General features: G+C 45.9%; 1 protein-coding gene across 2 annotated transcripts; it reads left to right on the top strand.

Moving 5' to 3' along the window:
* Positions 1 to 2,869: 2,869 nt before the first annotated feature.
* Positions 2,870 to 18,139, top strand: LOC121536867 (probable ribonuclease ZC3H12C). Of its 2 annotated transcripts, XM_041844473.2 has the most exons (6): positions 2,870 to 3,159; positions 9,060 to 9,858; positions 10,023 to 10,162; positions 14,636 to 14,870; positions 14,993 to 15,099; positions 15,195 to 18,139. In XM_041844473.2, the coding sequence occupies exons 2-6, from the start codon at positions 9,167 to 9,169 to the stop codon at positions 16,655 to 16,657; spliced, it is 2,637 nt and encodes an 878-aa protein (XP_041700407.2). In that variant the 5' UTR covers positions 2,870 to 3,159; positions 9,060 to 9,166; the 3' UTR covers positions 16,658 to 18,139. The 2 variants fall into 2 exon arrangements, with proteins under 2 accessions (XP_041700407.2, XP_045062357.1); XM_045206422.1 differs by lacking the exon at positions 2,870 to 3,159 and having other exon boundaries at positions 9,044 to 9,858.
* Positions 18,140 to 18,179: the final 40 nt, after the last annotated feature.

Here is an 18,179-nt window from a genome sequence, read left to right as displayed (position 1 = left end):
CAGCTCGGAAACCAGATTGCATAGCGGAGAAGGTACGGTGGGATTCGAAATGGTCGGTGATCTGTTTGTTAACTTGGCTTTCAAATACTTTCGAAAGGCAGGGAAGGATGGATATAGGTCTGTAACAGTTTGGATCTAGAGTGTCACCCCCTTTGAAGAGGGGGATGACCGCGGCAGCTTTCCAATCTCTGGGGATCTCAGACGATACGAAAGAGAGGCTGAACAGGCTGGTAATAGGGGTTGCGACAATTTCGGCGGCTAATTTTAGAAAGAAAGGGTCCAGATTGTCTAGCCCAGATGATTTGTAGGGGTCCAGATTTTGCAGCTCTTTCAGAACATCAGCTATCAGAATTTTGGTGAAGGAGAAGCGGGGGGAGGGGGGGGCATGGGCAAGTTGCAGCGGAGGGTGCAGAGCTGGTGGCCGGGGTAGGGGTAGCCAGGTGGAAAGCATGGCCAGCCGTAGCAAAATGCTTGTTGAAATTTTTGATTATCGTAGATTTATCGGTAGTGACAGTGTTTCCTAGCCTCAGTGCAGTGGGCAGCTGGGAGGAGGTGCTCTTATTCTCCATGGACTTTACAGTGTCCCAAAACTTTTTGGAGTTAGTGCTACAGGATGCAAATTTCTGTTTGAAAAAGTTAGCCTTTGCTTTCCTAACTGATTGTGTATATTGGTTCCTGACTTCCCTGAAAAGTTGCATATCACGGATGGCTGTTTGATGCTAATGCAGTACGCCACAGGATGTTTTTGTGCTGGTCAAGGGCAGTCAAGTCTGGGGTGAACCATGGGCTATATCTGTTATTAGTTCTGCATTTTTTGAATGGGGCATGCTTATTTAAGATTGAGAGGAAAGCACTTTTAAAGAACAACCAGGCATCCTCTACTGACGGAATGAGGTCGATATCCATCCAGGATACCCGGGCCAGGTCAATTAGAAAGATGCCTTTTATAAGAATGTATTTTGTTTTTCAATGCAGGTCTTAGGCATGAATTTTGTTTGTTCTGTGTTGTGTTTATAGCAGAGGAAGAATCCAATATGTAAATTCTCTGAGTTTCCCACTTGTAATTTCGAGTCGGGGTGTAGTTCAAGCTAATCTTCTGAGTCTGAAACTCATGTTTTTGATCATTCCGAAGGCACCATTAGGTGTGAGTAAAGGCACCATTAGCAACAGATCTCAACTGGACTGGAGATATGCATCACTGGTTTCAGTCCATTTCACTAAGTCAACACTTTTCTTTTGATATGGAGGACATTTTAATTAAAACGTGTTGGAGCACCTCTAAGATGCCTTTTGTGAGGATGTATTTTGTTTTTCAATGTAGGTGTTAGGCATGAGTTTGCTTGTTCTGTGTTGTTTTTATGGCGAAGAATCCAATATGTAAATCTCTCTATTGATTGTTAAAGTTGTGTTTGGATTTGTGCCTGGGAGATATTGCATTTGTGGTTTCTGTGTTATATGCAAATTAGTGTCGTAAAACACATCTGTTATTTGCATTGGAAAGATTACCAGTACTAATGTTTCTAGTTGGCAGCCAACAGTGGTAAAGATACAGATATGCTCCAGGAAATACAAACTTGTAGTGTATTCAAGGTTTTAAAAGGCTTCTAAAGTAAATAATTTCCACTTTAAAATGTCAGACGATTTGTCCTAACTGAAAATGTATTAAACCCTACAACAATGTCCATTCATTATAATTAACACAATAATTCACTTTCCTGGTGCTGCAGGATTATTTTCCTGCTGTGAGAAACTGGTCAATTTAAGATCTGTAGGTGATAATGGCATACATGTTGTCACACTAACTGGAGAGGAAAGGTAATGTAACGTCACCCTGGCTCTCAGGGACAGAGAGATACCAACCCCAGTTGTTTAACTGTTGCCTCACACTGACTCTTTGACAACCTCAAAGTCCGAAAGTAATCCCTGTCTGTTGCCATCCGATTCCTTTGAAAAGAGTGCACCATTTTGTTGAAGTGTGTCCAAACAATTAGGATCCCCCGCTCTCTATCTCTCTGTCTCTCCCTTTCTCCCTCTCTCTGGACCTCCAATTACACTGAAAGCTTTTGCAGTGTCTCCCTCCACAACCCCATCTTAACTTTCCCCCTCTTTTTTCCTTCTTTCCCATCCACCCCTTCCCCGTTCCATCTCTTCTTACACTCTTTAGGAACACGCACTACTTTGAACATAATTCAGCTCATTGTCTGCCCCCCCCACCCTCTGGGGGACAAAGGGGCCAAGGGAGACAGTGGTCCCCAGTGAGCCAGGTGTTCCCCAGGGCCGCCGCTCTGTAATGGCTGCAGCCTGGTGCCTCTGCAGCTGCCCGCCGGCCGGGACCCTTTTGTGTGACTGCCATTGTCAGTGCACGCCCCTTGTCCATTCACGGCTCGAGCTGGAGGGGTAGGCTGGAGGGAAGGGAGAGGTGCTTATTTTAAGGCCCTATTGGTGTGTGTGTGTGTGTTTGTGTGTGTGTGTTGGAGGGGGTCGAGGTAGTGGGTTTAGGGTGGTGTGTGTGTGTTGAAGGGGAGGGGGTCAAGGGTGGGGGTTTAGGGTCGTGTGTGTGTGTGTGTGTGTGTGTGTGTGTGTGTGTGTGTGTGTGTGTGTGTGTGTGTGTGTGTGTGTGTGTGTGTGTGTGTGTGTGTGTGTGTGTGTGTGTGTGTGTGTGTGTGTGTGTGTGTGTGTGTGTGTGTGTGTGTGTGTGTGTGTGTGTGTGTGAATAAACGTGTGCCGGAGTAGTGGGCTTGGTGGTGGTCACTGATGTGCTCTTATTGGTCATTAGGCAGACTGTGCGTAATGGGGAAATGAATGGTAGACACTGCAGCTCCATCTGTTCACACTCACATTGTTCAACCCTCCTGCCTTGGGACCAGACTGCAGCACTACCAAACCTAAAAAGGCATTGAGTTTAGTTGAGTTTGGACCACTGTGCTACAAGGAAGCTTATTTCACTACACCTCCCTTTTTCATTTTTTGTCACTTTATCTATTCTCTGCTGTATACAGAGAATCTGGATTTTTATGTACAAAACTTGGAGAAAAATTGAAAAAGCTGAGAAAGTCTTTCTGGCTTGCTGGAATGACCAAAGGTATTCTGTCAGGAGCATATCTTTAGGAGTTCTTTCTGTCTTTGTGTTGCTGATTTATTTTTTCCTTGAAGCCTGTGGTAAGTCTTTTAATAAACTTTTGTATAGGCAGTTATATAAGTTCATTTTATAGTTACAGCAGGTGTAAAAACTACATCTGAAATCTAGTTTTTCTCTGTCTGGTCTCTGTCCGTTGCACAGTTTTGTGCACAATTGTTCATTTTCATTGATTATGTGATTTACTGTAAGAAGTATTTGATTAAGTGTTTTTGTTTTCCAAATTCTAGGTGGGAAACAATCTTAAATATATCTAATGATAGATAAGCTTTATCCCAGTTTGATTATTTATTCATTTGATATCTATGATAATTTACTTGATAAGTAGACTATACTTAATCATACCAGTATACTATCAGTAAAACAGTAAAGACTTAACGTGCTAATTGTACTAAACATAGCTATGTAGTCCTCTGTAGCTCAGTTGGTAGAGCATGGTGCTTGCACCTCCAGGGTTGTGGGTTTGATTCCTGGGGCCATCTAAATGGCATATATTATAATTTTTATACTCGGAACATAGCAACCAGGGAATCCCTACCCCATTGAAGTTTACATTTAAAATGGTTAAGGGAAGGGTTAATGTTAGGGTTAGGCAAGGGTTATGGGGAAGGGGTTAAAGTTAGGGATTAGTGTATGGATGTCCCAAGGATCGCACTAACCCATAAAACAGTGTTGGAGTAGACAATATAAGATGGAGTATATTGGTGTTGAAGTTTTTCATTTCACTTGTTCAATCCATGTAGTCAGGCGCTTTCAGAGTCATCAGTCTTCATGTTTAATGACAGGGAAAGACAGGTCAGGGATTGCTGACAAATAAAATAAAACTTACTCTCACATACAGTAGTCTATGATACAGTGAATATTTTGTCTGAGAGAGAGAGACAGAGAGAGACTACCTGACCACTGTGACTATGTACAGACTCAGTGAGTGTTGCTATTGAAAGAGACCGCCATGGCAGACTATGTGCCCACTGCCCACAAAATGAGGTGGAAACTGAGCTGCACTTCCTAACCTCCTGCCAAATGTATGACCACATTAGAGATACAGATTTCCCACAGATCACACAGACCCACAAAGAATTTGAAAACAAATCAAACATTGATAAACTCACATATCTGTTAGGTGAAATACCCCAGTGTGCAATCACAGCAGCAAGATTTGTGACCCGTTGCCATGAGAAAAGGGCAACCAGTGGAGCACAAACAACATTGTAAATACCACCAATATTTATCTGTTTATTTATCTTATCTTTATAGTAGTAACTATTCATACTACAACTATTTGCACATTGCTAAAACACTGTACATAGCTGATAATATACCACTTGAAATGTCATGATCTTTGTTAAACCTTTTTGAGTGCAATATTTACTGTTACATTCTAATAGTTTTTTGTTGATGTTGTTTTGTGTCTTCTCACTTTTGTTGATTGTTTATTTCATTTTCTTTGGCAATGTTTCCCATGCCAATAAAGCCCCATTTAATTTAATTTAATTTAATTGAGAGAGAGAGAGAGAGAAAAGCTAGAGAGAGATAGAGACAGGGAGGTCAGAATATAAAGTGAGTGAGCGACTGAGCAAATGGAAATTTGTGTCCATGTCTGTGCTGAGGGGTGAAAGTGAGGTCCATTACCGGGTCACATGACAGTGGTGATATGTATCAGCCTCTACTGAGCGCCAGTTGCCGTGGTCCCCTGTGGTTTCAGTAGGCATCTGTTGCCCCTGCTGCCTATACACCCCCCCCTTTCCCTCCTCCCCCTCTCTCTTTCACTCCTCCTACCTCCCTTTCTTTGTCCCTGGCTCAGTGCAGACTTCAGAGTGTCATGGCTCAGCATTCTGAGGCTGCCCTGGCCCAGGGGACTAGGTCAGGTCTGCCCCAGCCCCAGGGGAGATAACAGGGCCCTAGGGGGCTAACCCTGGCTCTCTCCCCCAGCCCCAGGTACAGCAGGCTGGGACACTGAGGAGGAGGCTGCAGCATCTGCTCACTGTAGTAAGACCTTAACTCCCACTTCCATCTCTGTCTCTATCTCTATAGTCATCTCCATGTCTAGATCTAGCTTGCCCTTTATTTCCATATTTCCATAGAATTCTTTGTCTTTATTTGAATCTCTCACAAGCTGGAAGTCTAGCTTCACATCTACCTCCACTCGTCTTTGCTGGAGACTGAGGGAGCGCAGAGGGTAGAGAAGTTTTGGAGTTTTTGGACTGCCTGTGCCTGTGGTTATTGTTTGCAGTTTGGCTAATTGTTGTGTAGATTTTGTGAGTCATTGAGTGATTATGTTTTTCAGTTGGGGATGTAAGGGCATTTTAGGAAAATCTTGGATAGAAACTTGTGGTAAGGTAAGTACCTCCACTCACAACTCATTAAGATGATATATTAGAGATCACATTTTTGTAACTAGTTTTTATTATTATAGTGTCTTGCATCTTTAGGATGCCCAGCCTACAACGAGTTGAAAGCGTTCCACAGGGATGCTGACCCATGTTGACTCCAATGCTTCCTACAGTTGTGTCAAGTTGGCTGGATGTCCTTTGGGTGGTGGACCATTCTTGATACACACAGGAAACTGTTAAGCGTGAAAAACCCAGCAGTGTTGCAGTTTTTGACAGAAACCGGTGCGCCTGGCACCTACTACCAAAGAAAAAGCCATATCTCAGACTAGCCAATAAAAATAAAAGATTAAGATGGGCAGTCTGAGATATGGCTTTTTCTTTCCAACTCTGCCTAGGTCAGCATCCCGGAGTCGCCTCTTCACTGTTGACGTTGAGACTGGTGTTTTGCGGGTACTATTTAATTAAGCTGCCAGTTGAAGACCTGTGAGGCGCCTGTTTCTCAAACTAGAGACTCTATAATGCATTTGTCCTCTTTCTCAGTTGTGCACCGGGGCCTCACACTCCTCTTTCTATTCTGGTTAGAGCCAGTTTGCGCTGTTCTGTGAAGGGAGTAGTACACAGCGATGTACGAGATCTTCAGTTTCTTGGCAATTTCTCGCATGGCATAGCCTTAATTTCTCCGAACAAGAATAGACTGACGAGTTTCAGAAGAAAGTTATTTGTTTCTGGCCATTTTGATTCTGTAATCGAACCCACAATTGCTGATGCTCCAGATACTCAACTAGTCTCAAGAAGGCACAACAGTTTTCAGCTGTGCTAACATAATTGCAAAATGGTTTTCTAATGATCAATTAGCCTTTTAAAATGATAACTTGGATTAGCAAACACAACGTGCCATTGGAACACAGGACTGATGGTTGCTGATAATGGGCCTCTGTACGCCTATGTAGATATTCCATTAAAAATCAGCCGTTTCCAGCTACAATAGCCATTTACAACATTAACAATGTCTACACTGTATTTCTGATCAATTTGATTTTATTCTAATGGACATTTTCTTTCGAAAACAAGGACATTTCTAAGTGACCCCAAACTTTTGAACGGTAGTGTATATAGTATATATATGCACACATATACATACATATACATACATATTCATATATATACACATACATACATTCATATGAAAAGGAAAAACAATAGAAAAACAAAAGAAAAACCTGCAAATTCAATTATATAACTTGAAAATAAAATGTGCAACCAGGAACACTTTCTAAATAGCCATTCAAGTTTCTCTTCATCTCTAATACAGAATAGTTCTGGTTTCTGTTGTTGCATTTAATAAAACAAGATTACTCTTAAGTCATCATATAAAGAAGTAAAATAAAGAAGTAATGGACACAGTCCTCCATAAATGAGTCAAAGGACCTTGGGCATTCATTGATCTGATCTCAAAGCCTTGGACCTCTCTACATTGTAATTTCAGTTCAGTGTGTATCCAGCCATGGTCCTTTACATCTGACTATAGTACCATCGCTGGACTGTGCACTGCACCACACTACTTATCTTCTTACTGATAACATTTCTCTCATATTTATGCAACTTACAGAAGTTATGGGGAGAATGAGTAGATCTATGATGGCTAGAAACATGGAAATAATCTGACCTCCTTATCCACTGCTTGTGGAATATTTTAATGGTGTCTGTGTTTGTTTGGAAGATTGTTTGGGTAAAATGTGTAGGTTGTGTATTTGTGTTTATGCTCGAGAGAGAGAATAAGAGTGTGTGTGTAGTGTTGGTGTATGTGTTGGTGTTGGTGTGTGTGTTCATGTTGGTGTGTGTGTAGTGTTGGTGTGTTTGTTCATGTTGGTGTGTGTGTAGTGTTGGTGTGTGTGTTGGTGTTGGTGTGTGTGTGTTGGTGTTGGTAGGTGTGTTGGTGTGTGTGTTGGTGTTGGTGTGTGTGTTGGTGTTGGTGTGTGTGTTGGTGTGTGTGTGTGTAGTGTGTGTCTTATCATGTTTAAACACTTGTGGATTCCATCTGGTGAGCAGTGACTCAGGCCCGCACAAGTACGTCTGTTCTGATTCTGACGGGGTCATTGTATGTGTGTATGTGTGGTGTGTGTGTGTGTGTGTGTGTGTTTGAATAGCCCCATCCACTGTCTGTGCACACCACACGGCGCTGTGGAACAATGCTCTGTCGGAGGAGTCCAGATTGGGATGGCAGCGGCTTTGTTTGGGGACAGCAAGCCAAACACACTTTAGCCCCCCCATATTGCCCCCCCCCCCTACACACACACACACACACACATGCACACACTCTCGCTTTCTTTGTGCCCCTTTTGTTGATGGAGGACTAAATTATTTCAGCTCTCTTGTGGCATTCATAGTGACCCACAATGGGGCAGCAGCTTGGATACTGAGGGGCAGGTCATTAGGGGGCTTTTTTTCCGGTACTGAGATCCTACCTTTACCCTACTTATACATGCAGACACACACACACTTATACACACTTATATATCACTCCAGACATTCCCTTAAGTTTGATGTGCCGTGGTCTGGTGTAAATACTGGGCTATAGGACAACTGCTTGTGCACATTGATTAAATAAATAGTATAACGCAAACGTCTAGCAACCCAATGTTTCCGTGTTCGAATCTCATCCCGGACAACTTTAGCATTTTAGCTAATTAGCAACTGTGCAACTACTTACTACTTTTTAGCTACTTTGCAACAATTTTGCATGTTAGCTAACCCTTCCCCTAACCCTAACCTTAACCCTTTAACCTAACTCCTAACCTTAACCCTAACCTTAACCCCTAACCCTAATCGTTTACTATATTACGTCTACCCCTGAGTCCAGGTTGCCCTGGATCGCTAGATTAGTGTGTCACTGTGCTCTGATGATGCTGTGATACATGTCCCTTTTAAAGGGGTCACTGAGCAATTAGGAGGCTGGCCCATTAGAACAGGTCTTTCTTTGTTTCAGCCAATCACAAACCCCAGCTGGGGCTGCACGCGACCACTGATCCTAGTTTGAATATCAGGTGGTGGATGTAAAGAGTTCCCTTTAAATCATGTCAAGAACAAAAAAATGCACCCATACTGCATTCTCCTGTTTGGGTGTAGGTGCAATGTAGAGTATGTTATTGAGTGTCAAGTCTGCTTGGTTTGTGTGTCTTAGCACGGTGTGTTGTTAACACCGACGTTGATTGAGAGCTTCTCTGACTGCTGAGCTCATCGCTTCTAAAATGTAAATCAGTGGAAGTGAATGATGGAGATGCCGTTTTTAAACCTGCACTTTTGGAAATGCATTTGGTGTATCATTCAGTCTAATGCTTAATAACTCTACTACAGCTCAATGTTACCTACCGCCTGTAGCATGGGTGTTTGAGGGGAGGGCTGGGTCCAGTGATTTACGCTGGCTGTTATAAAGTAGCTCAACATGTTAGGAAATAGGAGTCAAATCACTCGGGGGTTAATTGTAACATTACGAAAGGTTCAGATAGGAAAGTATTGAAAATTCCCCAGATTTACAGGGGGAAACCAGTCTGATCAATGGGCTAACTTTTTTGCCTCTCACTCTCCCACAGGCTTACATCCCAGGATTGGTCAGAGAGCAGCCCATCAGCAGCAGTGACATTGGGGTCGTCCGGGGTCAGAGGTCCGGTGTCAGACACTGGATGTATGAGACAGCTTCATGGGCCTGAAGGACCATCTGGAGGATGAAACAGGCCGCATCCTCAACCTGGGGCTGGATTTGGACTACCTCCACGTGGAAGGCACCGACCGCCAGGCCAGCTTGAGTGCCACAGTCAACACCCACTCAGGAGCCTTGGAGGGGGATGAGACGGAGGTGGGAGGCACCCATAGCAGTGTCAGTAGTAGCAGCATCAGCAGTAGTAGTAGTTGTAGTAACTCCTCTGAAGAGAGTGCTGCGTCGGACAGCGAGGATGAGCGGGGGCTCCAACATGGCTCTGGTTCTGATGCTCAGACCCCTCACCCGCACCCCTGTCACCCTGCTGAGCTGGGCCCGGCACAGAGCCCCCACTCTAGGGACCCCAAACACTCCACCAACCCCCTCACTGAGTACCACTCCAAGATGGAGTTTGCCCTGAAGCTGGGCTACTCTGAGGAGCTGGTTCTGCTGGTGGTGCGGAAGCTAGGGCCTGACGCCCTCATCAATGACATACTGGGAGAACTGGTCAAACTGGGCACCAAGTCAGAGACGGATCAAGCTGGGGGGTCGGCCGCCTCCCAGTCGCCCTCCTCCTCCTCTTTATCCTCATCCTCTCTGGACTCCTGCAGGCTGGACTTCTCCTCCCAGCTACTGTTGGATGACAAGGAGAACATCAGGCCTGTGGTGTTGGATGGGAGTAATGTAGCCATGAGGTGAGTCAACACCAACTGCTGCTGCATTCAGAAACATTTTATTCAGGTTACCTTTCTCTCTGAAAAACCTCATCCACTCAATCCACTTGCTCTCCTGATCTATATTCCATAGTACTATAGAAATAATGAATAATAACCATGAATTTGTGTATGTTTCTCCACAGCCATGGGAATAAGGAAGTGTTCTCCTGTCACGGCATCCAGTTGGCTGTTGATTGGTTCCTGGAGCGTGGTCACCATGACATCACTGTATTTGTGCCCGCCTGGAGAAAGGAACAGTCCAGACCGGACGCCCTCATCACAGGTAAACCAACATTTCCATGTGCACCCCCAACATTCCATAACTCCCCACCAAACCCCCCATCTTATTTTGATTAAACCCCACCCTCACTCCTGTTTTAAATCATAACATTTCCATAAAATGTGCTAATTTTGACGGCAGACATTTTTCTTTTTTACCAGGAAGATAAAGTTGTCAAGGTCACACCCCAAAACATGTGATATCATTGAAAAGCCCAGACACTGTAAAGTCCATGGAGAATAAGAGCACTTCCTCCCAGCTGCCCACTGCACTAAGGCTAGGAAACACTATCACCACCGATAAATCTACAATAATCGAGAATTTCAACAAGCATTTTGCTACGGCTGGGCATGCTTTCCACCTGGCTACCACTACCCCGGCCACCAGCTCTGCACCCTCCGCTGCAACTTGCCCATGCCCCCTCCCCCCGCTTCTCCTTCACACAAATCCAGACAGCTGATGTTCTGAAAGAGCTGCAAAATCTGGACCCCTACAAATCATCTGGGCTAGACAATCTGGACCCTTTCTTTCTAAAACTAGCCGCCGAAATTGTCGCAACCCATATTACTAGCCTGTTCAACCTCTCTTTCGTAACGTCTGAGATCCCAAGAGATTGGAAAGCTGCCGCGGTCATCCCCCTCTTCAAAGGGGGTGACACTCTAGATCCAAACTGTTACAGACCTATATCCATCCTGCCCTGCCTTTCGAAAGTTTTTGAAAGCCAACTTAACAAACAGATCACCGACCATTTCGAATCCCACCGTACCTTCTCCGCTATGCAATCCGGTTTCCGAGCTGGTCATGGGTGCACTTCAGCCACGCTCAAGGTCCTAAACGATATTATAACCGCAATCGATAATAGACAGTACTGTGCAGCCGTCTTCATCGACCTGGCCAAGGCTTTCGACTCTGTCAACCACCGCATTCTTATTGGCAGACTAAATAGCCTTGGTTTCTCAAATGACTGCCTCGCCTGGTTCACCAACTACTTCTCAGATAGAGTTCAATGTGTCAAATCGGAGGGCCTGTTGTCTGGACCTATGGCAGTCTCTATGGGGGTACCACAGGGTTCAATTCTTGGGCCGACTCTTTTCTCCGTGTATATCAATGATGTCGCTCTTGCTGCTGGTGACTCTCAGATCCACCTCTACGCAGACGACACCATTTTGTATACATCTGGCCCTTCATTGGACACTGTGTTAACAAACCTCCAAACGAGCTGCAATGCCATACAACACTCCTTCAGTAGCCTCCAACTGCTCTTAAACACTAGTAAAACTAAATGCATGCTCTTCAATCGAACGCTGCTGGCACCCGCCCACCCGACTAGAATCACTACTCTCGACGGGTCTGACCTAGAGTATGTGGACAACTACAAATACCTAGGTGTCTGGTTAGACTGTAAACTCTCCTTCCAGACTTACATTAAGAATCTCCAATCCAAAGTTAAATCTAGAATCGGTTTCCTATTTCGCAACAAAGCCTCCTTCACTCATGCTGCCAAACATGCCCTGGTAAAACTGACTATCCTACCGATCCTTGACTTCGGCGATGTCATTTACAAAATAGCCTCCAACACTCTACTGAGCAAATTGGATGTAGTCTATCACAGTGCCATCCGTTTTGTCTCCAAAGCCCCATATACTACCCACCACTGTGACCTGTACGCTCTTGTTGGCTGGTCCTCACTACATATTCGTCGCCAAACCCACTGGCTCCAGGCCATCTATAAATCACTGCTAGGCAAATCCCCGCCTTATCTTAGCTCATTGGTCACCATAGCAACACCCACCCGTAGTATGCGCTCCAGCAGGTATATCTCACTGGTCATCCCCAAAGCCAACACCTCCTTTGGCCGCCATTCCTTCCAGTTCTCTGCTGCCAATGACTGGAACAAATTGCAAAAATCTCTGAAGCTGGAGACACTTATCTCCCTCACTAACTTTAAGCATCAGTTGTCAGAGCACCTTACCGATCACTGCACCTGTACACAGCCCATCTGAAATTAGCCCGCCCAACTACCTCATCCCTATATTGTTATTTATTTTGCTCATTTGCACCCCAGTATCTCTATTTGCACATCATCTCTTGCACATCTATCATTCCAGTGTTAATACTAATTGTAATTATTTTGCACTATAGCCTATTTATTGCCTTACCTCCATAACTTGCTACATTTGCACACACTGTATATATATTTTCTGTTGTATTTTTGACTTTATGTTTTGTTTTAGGCGCTGCATGGTCAATCCGACGTCTACATTGGCCATGCAGCATTTACGGTGATACAGCCTCTGCAGAAGTCAGGGCATTCATACTTCTTGCACTTCGGAGAGCAGCACAGAGCTGTTGTGAAGGAAGTTGTCAAAGAAGTGATTTTGTATTTATACAGGACCTCCCGCCCCCACCTACCGTCAACCAATCATGTCAATGCAGAGCTATATGGAGCTATACAGAGCCCTCCGCATTGTTACAAAATTTGAGGCGCATGGTGACGTGGTACAGAGCTCAAGTTGGCCTCTGCAACTGCGTCACACCCTCCATACAGAGCCTCCCACCACATTTCGGATCAAGCATAAATAGGCTTTTATACTGTATTGCATAACCCATCAAATCAAATCAAATCAAATTTTATTTGCCACATGCGCCGAATACAACAGGTGTAGACATTACCGTGAAATGCTTACTTACAGCCCTTAACCAACAATGCATTCATTTTTAAATAAAAAAGTAGAATAAAACAACAACACAAAAAAAGTGATGAGAAAAAAAGAGCAGAAGTAAAATAAAATAACAGTAGGGAGGCTATATACAGCGGGGTACCGGTGCAGAGTCAATGTGCGGGGGCACCGGCTAGTTGAGATAGTTTAAGTAATATGTACATGTGGGTAGAGTTCAAGTGACTATGCATAAATAATTAACAGAGTAGCAGCAGCGTAGAAAGATTGGGTGGGGGTGGGGGGGCAGTGCAAATAGTCCGGGTAGCCATGATTAGCTGTTCAGGAGTCTTATGGCTTGGGGGTAGAAGTTGTTGAGAAGCCATTTAGACCTAGACTTGGCGCTCCGGTACCGCTTGCCGTGCGGTAGCAAAGAGAACAGTCTATGACTAGGGTGGCTGGAGTCTTTGACAATTTTGAGGGCCTTCCTCTGACACCGCCTGGTATAGAGGTCCTGGATGGCAGGAAATTTGGCCCCAGTGATGTACTGGGCCGTACGCACTACCCTCTGTAGTGCCTTGCGGTCGGAGGCCGAGCAGTTGCCATACCAGGCGGTGATGCAACCAGTCAGGATGCTCTCGATGGTGCAGCTGTATAACTTTTTGAGGATCTGAGGACCCATGCCAAATCTTTTCAGTCTCCTGAGTGGGAATAGGCTTTGTCGTGCCCTCTTCACGACTGTCTTGGTGTGTTTGGACCATGATAGTTTGTTGGTGATGTGGACACCAAGAAACTTGAAGCTCTCAACCTGTTCCACTACAACCCCGACGATGAGAATGGGGGCGTGCTCAGTCCTCTTTTTTTTCCTGTAGTCCACAATCATCTCCTTTCTCTTGGTCACATTGAGGGAGAGGCTGTTATCCTGGCACCATACGGCCAGGTCTCTGACCTCCTCCCTATAGGCTGTCTCATCGTTGTCGGTGATCAGGCCTACCACTGTTGTGTCGTCGGCAAACTTAATGATGGTATTGGAGTCGTGCTTGGCCATGCAGTCATGGGTGAACAGGGAGTACAGGAGGGGACTGAGCACGCACCCCTGAGGGGCCCCCGTGTTGAGGATCAGCGTGGCAGATGTGTTGTTACCTACCCTTACCACCTGGGGGCGGCCCTTCAGGAAATCCAGGATCCAGTTGCAGAGGGAGGTGTTTAGTCCCAGGATCCTTAGCTTAGTGATGAGCTTTGAGGGCACTATGGTGTTGAACGCTGAGCTGTAGTCAATGAATAGCATTCTCACGTAGGTGTTCCTCTTGTCCAGGTGGGAAAGGGCAGTGTGGAGTGCAATAGAGATTGCATAATCTGTGGATCTGTTGGGGCGGTATGCAAATTGGAGTGGGTCTAGGGTTTCTGGGATAATGGTGTTGATGTGAGCCATGACCAGCCTTTCAAAGCACTTCATGGCTACAGACGTCAGTGCTACGGGTCGGTAGTCATTTAGGCAGGTTGTCTTAGTGTCCTTGGGCACGGGGACTATGGTGGTCTGCTTGAAACATGATGGTATTATAGACTCAGTCAGGGACATGTTGAAAATGTCGGTGAAGACACTTACCAGTTGGTCAGCACATGCTCGGAGTACACGTCCTGGTAATCCGTCTGGCCCTGCGGCCTTGTGAATGTTGACCTGCTTAAAAGTCTTACTCACATCGGCTACGTGATCACATAGTTATCTAGAAACTTGTGGCATGTTTCTGAATGTAAATTATGGCTGCATAATGCATATCCCTCTCTCTCTCTCTTCTCTCTCTCTCTCTTCTCTCTCTAGACCAGGAGATATTGCGACGTCTGGAGAAAGACAAGATCCTTGTGTTCACTCCATCTCGTCGGGTCCAGGGCCGCCGGGTGGTCTGCTACGATGACCGCTTCATCGTCAAGCTGGCCTACGAGTCCGACGGCATCATCGTCTCTAACGACAACTATCGGGACCTGGCCAATGAGAAGCCAGAGTGGAAGAAGTTCATCGACGAGCGGTTGCTCATGTACACGTTCGTCAACGACAAGTATGGAAGTCCCACCAACACAATGGACAAAGAGCCTATAACTATTAGTATCTGCAGTTGTTTTTCCAGGGGGATTGATATGTGGTTATCTGATGGTGTGTCTGGTATGTGGCTGTGTCCAGGTTCATGCCTCCTGATGATCCTCTGGGTCGCCATGGTCCCAGTCTGGAGAACTTCCTGAGGAAGAGACCAGTGATCCCAGAACACAGGAAGCAGCCCTGCCCCTATGGTAACACCTAGCCATTCTCTCTTATGCATTATTCATCCAGCCTCCTCTGGCTTGTCTTATGATTGCGAGTTAACCATCCTGTATTCTCTCCTTAGGGAAGAAGTGCACTTACGGCCACAAGTGTAAGTTCTACCACCCTGAGAGAGGCAGTCAGCCGCAGCGCTCTGTGGCCGACGAGCTGCGTGCCAGTGCCAAGAACTCCTCTTCATCTACCTCTTCCTCCAAGAGCCTGGACGAGGCTCTGATTGTGAAGAGTCATAGCATGTCCAAGAGCTCCAGGGTAGACGGGCTCCCAGACCCCCGCCGAGCTCCCCCGAAGAGACAGTCGGACCCTGGCCTTCGGACTCCCTCCTGCAGCGACCTCCTGGAAGAGCGTCTGGGCAGGAGGACTAAAGCAGAGGCCCGCAGAGGGAGTAGCAGCAGCAGTAGCAGCAGCTCTAGCAGCAGCCTCCTGGCCTCTGCCCCTGGGGGACCTCCTTCCAGCCACGGCTTCTCTCTGCAGGACTGGGGGAACGGCTCCTCCAGAGCTCCAGGGCTGTTGGGGCTTGGTCACTCGAAGTCATACTCCACCTGTGAATCCCCGGAGCTAAGCTACCACTCCCTGATGAGGGCCTACTCCAGCCTAAGCCTGGTGGTGCCGCGGAGCCCCGAGCGGCTGTTCCCAGCTGACCTACGGACTGGCTCACTGGTGTCTGACTGCAGCAGCGAGGGCAGCGTGAGCTCTGACTCCTTCTCCCCTGATCCCCTGCTGGATGACAGCCTCAAGTGCCACTACCACCACCCCCATCACCACCACCATCACTGCCCTAGCCGCTACCCACACCACCCCAACCACCCACCCCCTGGTCTGACCCAGCACCCCCATGGAGGCTCCCACCATGGCTACCCTCTAGCTCAGAGCAGCCTGGAGGATCCTCCCTCCTCTCTCCACCACTTCAAGGCCCAGCTCTCCTTCCTTCCTCCCCATATTCAGCAACCGTCTGTGGGGAGCCACTCTGGCTGTTCTGGGAACTACCCTCCCCAACCTCTATCCCAGTCCTCCAGCCCCCACTCCCACTCTCACAGCTCTCCTCTGGGGCATAACCTGGGGGGCTCCAACTGGCAGGACAACAACAGCCTCTACGAACAATCCACTGTCCACCCCAGGAGGATCTACCCTGGGCCGGGACAGGAGCAGCGGCTGGCCAGATGGGACCCCCACTACCAGCATCCCTCCCAGGCCTGCTACGAGCCCTTCACTTTCCAGTCCCTGCCTGAGGTCCGCAAACAACCCTGGCACTCGCCCTGGCCCAGGGGAACACACTCGCCCCATCCTCAACCCCCTTCCTCCTCCCATCCTCCCCCTCCACCTCTTCCCCACCCCTCCACGGCCCCCCAGCACCAGGAGCCCCCGGCCCTGGGCAGATACCAGGATGTGAGGGAGAATGTGTTTGTCAACTTGTGTAACATCTTCCCCCCAGAGCTGGTGAGGGTGGTGATGGTGAGGAACCCCCATGTGATGGACGCCCAGCAGCTGGCTGCAGCCATCCTGGCTGAGAAGTCCCAGGCTGGTTACTGAGCACTGACACTACTGTAGTAGAGGAAGGGAAGTGGTGTGCTCAACTCTATAGTCCCTCAAAAACATCTACGATGCAGGGGAAGATGCTTTATCTTTTCCATCAAATTTTCTTTTTTAAACCTTATTGTTGTATGTCACTGCCCTGCTCGTTCGTTACTGTTGTGCGGTATGAGAACACTTCCAGCACTTAAGGTCAGGATGGTTTATGGTGGGTGAGTGTGAGCATGTGTGTCACGGTATTCCGGAGACTCTTTGAATGGGATGTGTTGCTTTAAGTTATTTATTTTGTCATATGTTTTAAATTATTTCTATAGCTTTTTATATTTTGTTATGGCACTTTTCATTGATTTGTTATGATTTATGTTTTATCATAGGGTAAGGAGGGCTCAAGTGTTTCAGGGTGCTTCAGAGTTAGGGAATGTCCTGAGGTGTCAAGACAGGGTGAATTCTGGGATTCCTAGGGTATGGTTTGTCGTCATAAAATTACACTTCCAAACATTTTACACTAAAAGACAAAGGAAATACATAGGTCCAAGCTACACTGATTTCATTTTAGCTCAGTCATTTTTTCATCAGATAATTGTAAAAAAAGGTGGTGAATTTGATATCGTTGTTGAAAGATTTGATGAATTTCCCCTTTAGAGAAGAAAAACACAGGAACTCCAGCTGTTAAAGGCCTGATAAAGTCCATGTGAAAACCCAAGATTATTGTTTACTCTGACATACAGGAGCTAGTTCCTCTCTGGGGAGAGCCCAGCATGGAAGATTGCGATATTGATTTTATTTTATTTTTGTAATCATTTTTCTTTGTCCTCCAAAAAACATTCTGGCCATTGAAATCATATCAAGATGGTTCTTGAGGATATGCAAACTAGTGCAGGTGCGCTGTTAATTTTAAAGTACATTTTTATTATTTTATTTAAACGTATGAATGTGTTAATTTATTATTGTCCCTTTGACATTTTGGTTATGAGTAAGAGTATTTTAGTTGAAGAGAGTATCATTGCAAGAGAAGACGTCAGGTGTAACCATCCAGACAAACAGATAGTGCAGTACTGTAACTTCAGTCTGTGGACAGGGTATTTCTAGTCTCTACCTCCTGGCTTAGAATCCATTGCAAGTTGTCACTATCGCTCAGTGAATAGAATAAACAGTTAGGCAATGACACCTCTGTGCCTTACTCACACACAGCAGGGACTACATCTATCCATTACAGTCCAAAACACTGGACTTGTGTTGTCAAGGTAACCTGACCACTACAAACTTTAGTGGACAAGAGAATGCCTCTCCTTGTTGATACAAATTGTATCCTATTAACTTAAACCAGATCATTGTTTTATATGAGAATATTTATACAAAAGGTATTTTGAGTATATGTGCCGTAATTGGTCACATTTGTTACTGTTCTAAAATATACTGAACAAAATTATAAAGGCAACATGTAAAGTATTAGTCCCATGTTTCATGAGCTGAAATAAAAGATCCCAGAAATTTTCCATATGCACAAAAAGCTTATTTCTCT

This window comes from Coregonus clupeaformis, chromosome 23, assembly GCF_020615455.1.
Source record: "Coregonus clupeaformis isolate EN_2021a chromosome 23, ASM2061545v1, whole genome shotgun sequence".
In the NCBI taxonomy this organism is placed as follows: domain Eukaryota; kingdom Metazoa; phylum Chordata; class Actinopteri; order Salmoniformes; family Salmonidae; genus Coregonus; species Coregonus clupeaformis.
Note: the sequence above shows the minus strand (reverse complement) of the source record. Positions and strands in the feature narration are given on the sequence as shown.

What these genes read in the sequence shown, in the direction of transcription:
- LOC121536867 (XM_041844473.2), top strand. Translation starts at nt 9,167, where the DNA reads ATGGGCCTGAAGGACCATCTGGAGGATGAAACAGGCCGCATCCTCAAC. An exon ending in GGGAGTAATGTAGCCATGAG is followed by an intron (nt 9,859 to 10,022) that starts GTGAGTCAACAC and finishes GTTTCTCCACAG; the next exon opens with CCATGGGAATAAGGAAGTGT. An exon ending in ACCGGACGCCCTCATCACAG is followed by an intron (nt 10,163 to 14,635) that starts GTAAACCAACAT and finishes TTCTCTCTCTAG; the next exon opens with ACCAGGAGATATTGCGACGT.